The following is a 4,178-nucleotide window of genomic DNA, read 5'->3' as shown; positions in this document are numbered from 1 at the left end:
TGATATCGAATTTCTAAATTTTCAAATACTTTTTTTTTTAATCTCAAAACTACGAAGAAAAAAAAGTATTTGGGACAAACTCTATCAACTACTCTAATAGAAATAACAATTCCTCAACAGTAAATTAAAAAAAAAACACATACACACTTCTAGAATACTGTATGTGCAATTGTTGCCAAGTAATCTCTGCTTTTGGATGATATGCCATATGATCTGAAGTAATAATAATGCATGGAATTTTGCTTTGAGTGCTTAATTAATGCACTATGCTAAATATACATTAAAATTAATCACTAAAATTAGTTATTAGTATAAAATGTATATTGATATACATTAATTTTAATGTACAAACAATATTTTTGTTAATTAATTATTGGCTCTTGTGATTTTGTTCTATCTCTTGTATTGTCCTTAACACTTGACTCATCTTAGGCCTATTATGTGGTATAACATGAGTGCATTCTAGTGCTAATTCAGTTAACTTCAACATTGCATCATGCCCTTCTTTTTCTGCTAATAACTCTAAATCCAATATATCTGTGGACCAATCATTGTTCACCACAGTTCTCACCCAATCTGAAAGATCACTTACAATATCATCATCATTAGCACTAGTTACTTGGCCAGGAATCTTCCCAGTTATGATCTCAAGCATGATGATACCAAAGCAATAAACATCTGCTTTGTGTGTTAGTTTCTTCCCTTTGACAAATTCTGTTGACTTGCTTATGGCTAGTTTCTCAGCATGGTTTTTCTTCTTTGAGCTTAGAAGTGGAAAGAATCCATAATTTGTGAGCTTGGAATGGTTATAGGCTCCTTGGCCATCTTGTTGGATTAGGACATTGGTTGATTTTAGGTTTGCATGAGGGACCTTTTGATATGGCAAACATTCATGAAGAAATGCAACACCCTTTGCTATGTCTTTGATAATGGACATTCTTGTGCTCCAATCAAGTGACATTCTTCCAATTCCTCTACCCTCTAGCACCAACAGATTATATATGAATCTTTATGTTAGTGTCTTAATTTAGGGTTTAATGTGTGGTTTGTTTGTCTTAAAAAAAATCAGTTTTTATAGAAATAATAAAAATTTAAGAAAAACTTTTGGGCCAGCAATTTTTAGTATTTTTGTTTATCATTTGATTAGTGCAATACTAAATTGTCTTTAACAAATAAATTTTACTAATTCATACGTACAAATTCTGGAAAATGTGGATATAAACATCATTAATTCATGTATGTAAAATTCTGGTAAATATAAGTACAAAGTATATACTTTTTATTACAAAATATCTATAAATATGGGTGCAAATTATTGCTGGCAAAAAAAAAAATTTGTTGACTATATAGTATTGTTCAAAATTTAAAAAGTAAAAAAATTTTGACTTTTTGTAAAAGTAAAAAAAAAAATATTGAGAATTATTTTTTTTTCCAACTAACTATTAACCAATACTTTTTTATCCCTTAACATTTTTCCATCAACTATTTGGATGAAAATAGTGAATGATAAATAAACAATTTTTATGTATGTAAAAAGCATTTCTCACCAATATAAAAGTCAAAAAAAGAATATATAACCAATTAATTGTCATTTAAATTGAAAGTACAAATTTACCTACATAGTAAAAGTTATTGCTCTTTCAATCATAAAGAAAATTTGAGCTGTAAAAACAATGTTAATAATTTTGTGGTTTCTTTAGAATTTAGGAAAGAAAGGAAAGAATTAATGTACTAACCATGTAAGAGCTCAAACAAAGTTCCATCATTCATAAGCTCATAAATGATGAGCTTTTGCTCCTCTGAATAATAGAAAGATATAATCTCTACAAGATTTTCATGCTTGATGCTCCCAAGCAATTGCATCTGCTGAAGAAATTCCTTTTTGCTCAATTCATTCATGCAGCTAAGCTTCTTCACAGCAACAAGAGCACCATTTTCAAGTGTTGCTTTGTATGTAATACCCAATTTGCCCCTCCCTAGAACTTCTGCTGATGCCCTTAACAAATCATCTAAGTCAAATACTGGAAACTTCTTGTTGGAAAATTCCAATCTTCCTAATCTTTCAGAGTCTTCACTGAAGGAATGAGACACCATTTTCTTTGCCCATGCTCCAAATACATACCCTGAAAATAAAAACATTCATTATATTCATCAATATGAGACAACATTTTTCTTCATGACCAATTTTCTAGGCTTTTGAAGACAGGGGAGATTCAAACTATCAAACTAAATGAGAAATCACAAACTTGATCTAAGATCTAAGACAACAAATATGTTCTAAGTAACGCGTACTAATTCGCGTGTACAAATTCACAATTTGTCTGCGTACCGAAACGTCATAAGTACATTTTTCACATAAAATATTTTACTTGTATTGTATCACATACAATTTTTGTACCAGAACGTATTGCATTCTATGTAACTATTATTCGATTGGTCTTTCTGAATTTACACTATTTACTTACTATAAATTTAACTGTTGTTACAACATGCTTGAAAAAAGACATCAACCTTACCTGCTGAATCTTTTGAATCTTTTCTTCTTGTTTCTTCTGCACTAGCCCTTCTTTTACAAAACAACAAAGCAATGATGATCAGAAACGGAAACAGTGCAGAAGAAGAAGCAATCAGAGCAATAATCCAAACTTTGAGTCTCTTATTTTTTCTAACTTCTGGTTCTGGCATAGGAGATGGAGAAGGAGAAGGTTCAGGACATAACTTATCCAATGGCTTCCCACAAAGATCTGTGTTATTGTCAAAGGAACTCACTGGAAACCTTTGAATCACATGAGTCTGAGGAATAGGCCCCACCAAGTGATTATATGAAAGGTTGAAACTTTCCAATGATGGTTGATCAAAGGATGGAATTTGACCATCCAAGTAATTCTCTTGCAGCTCCAAAACTCTTAGACTAGGAAGATCAACATACCCAGAAGGAATTTTCCCTGAGAAGTGATTATCTGAAAAGATCACTTCTTCTAAAGACACCAAATTTGTGAGATTTGGTAGCATCCCAAGAAGCAAATTGTTTCTGAAGCTGAGTTTCTTCAAGAGAGTAATGTTTTGAAGGAATGTAGGATTTTTCAAAGTTCCACTAAGGTTAATCCCTTCAAGAACAATGTGAACAACATGAAAATTAGAACAAGTGATACCAAACCATTTGCTTTGATTTTCTCCAATGCATGGTGGACCAACCCAATTCCCATGCAAATCAATGGAAGAATTTAGAGAATCCCTTATAAACAACAAAGCCTCTCTTTCTTGTGGATAAAAACTTTGATCACTGCACAAGACCAGGCTACTATTTTTGTTATTGTTGCTCAAAAACAATAAAAACAGAAACAAAAACAATGATACATAGTAAAGAATTGTTGTTATGTTAAAAGGCAAGATCATGATTTGTTGAGCAATTTGCATAAGCCAGCTTGACATGAGTTTGGTAACCAATGAACAAAGTATTGCACTCTTTTTTTTTTTTTTTTTTGCTTTAATTGTTTTGTTCTTTTTTGACGAAGTTGACAATGCAAATTAAAGTTGTGGTGAGATAGTGATCATAGTATTATTGGACACAAACGGTCTGAACAAGGTTTTGGTTTGGTTTACTTTGTTTAATATTTTTGTTATTATATTATTATTAATTAACTACATAATATATATGGTGGTTGCACAAGATGACAGCTTTCAAAATGTTTCCTGCTACATGGCATATTACGGTTCCAAATTGGACTCTTTTTTTTTCTTCTTCTTCTATTTTTTTTCTTCTCTAAATCATGGTTCTTCAAGAGACTGATGAACTGATGATTGATGAAGCCTGACATTTAAATTGAGTTAAATGTATCTTTTTAATTTATATGCACTAGTAGCGTAAGAAAAAAAATATCACAAATATATAATCATGTAATAATTGAAGTGTTTTTTTTCTTAACTAGCTACTTTATGAAAAGTTACATACACAAAAGTTTTTTTATGTGCTTTTACCTTCCAATTTAATTTTGATACGCATAGTAAAATAATTATTCAAAAGAGCGAATATGATTGTATGACTATTTTTATGTTTTTAGTATATCAAATTAAATTCTTTTATATTATTACGGTATAATATTTAAATTTATAGATTTGAATTGTCATTTGTTATTATATAGATACAAACACGGAACACGACATGACACAGGATACGT

General features: G+C 30.5%; 1 protein-coding gene across 1 annotated transcript; it reads right to left on the bottom strand.

Annotated features, from left to right (window-relative positions):
* LOC107641436 (probable leucine-rich repeat receptor-like protein kinase At1g68400) lies at positions 241-3,501 on the bottom strand. Its single transcript, XM_021103137.1, has 3 exons — positions 2,517-3,501; positions 1,737-2,123; positions 241-981 (listed from the first exon to the last, which is right to left on the bottom strand). The coding sequence occupies exons 1-3, from the start codon at positions 3,430-3,432 to the stop codon at positions 371-373; spliced, it is 1,914 nt and encodes a 637-aa protein (XP_020958796.1). The 5' UTR covers positions 3,433-3,501; the 3' UTR covers positions 241-370.

The sequence above is a fragment of the Arachis ipaensis genome, chromosome B05 (genome assembly GCF_000816755.2).
Source record: "Arachis ipaensis cultivar K30076 chromosome B05, Araip1.1, whole genome shotgun sequence".
In the NCBI taxonomy this organism is placed as follows: Eukaryota; Viridiplantae; Streptophyta; class Magnoliopsida; order Fabales; family Fabaceae; genus Arachis; species Arachis ipaensis.
Note: the sequence above shows the minus strand (reverse complement) of the source record. Positions and strands in the feature narration are given on the sequence as shown.

What these genes read in the sequence shown, in the direction of transcription:
- LOC107641436 (XM_021103137.1), bottom strand. Translation starts at nt 3,432, where the DNA reads ATGTCAAGCTGGCTTATGCAAATTGCTCAACAAATCATGATCTTGCCT. An exon ending in AGATTCAAAAGATTCAGCAG is followed by an intron (nt 2,124 to 2,516) that starts GTAAGGTTGATG and finishes TTTTATTTTCAG; the next exon opens with GGTATGTATTTGGAGCATGG. An exon ending in TTTGTTTGAGCTCTTACATG is followed by an intron (nt 982 to 1,736) that starts GTTAGTACATTA and finishes TGTTGGTGCTAG; the next exon opens with AGGGTAGAGGAATTGGAAGA.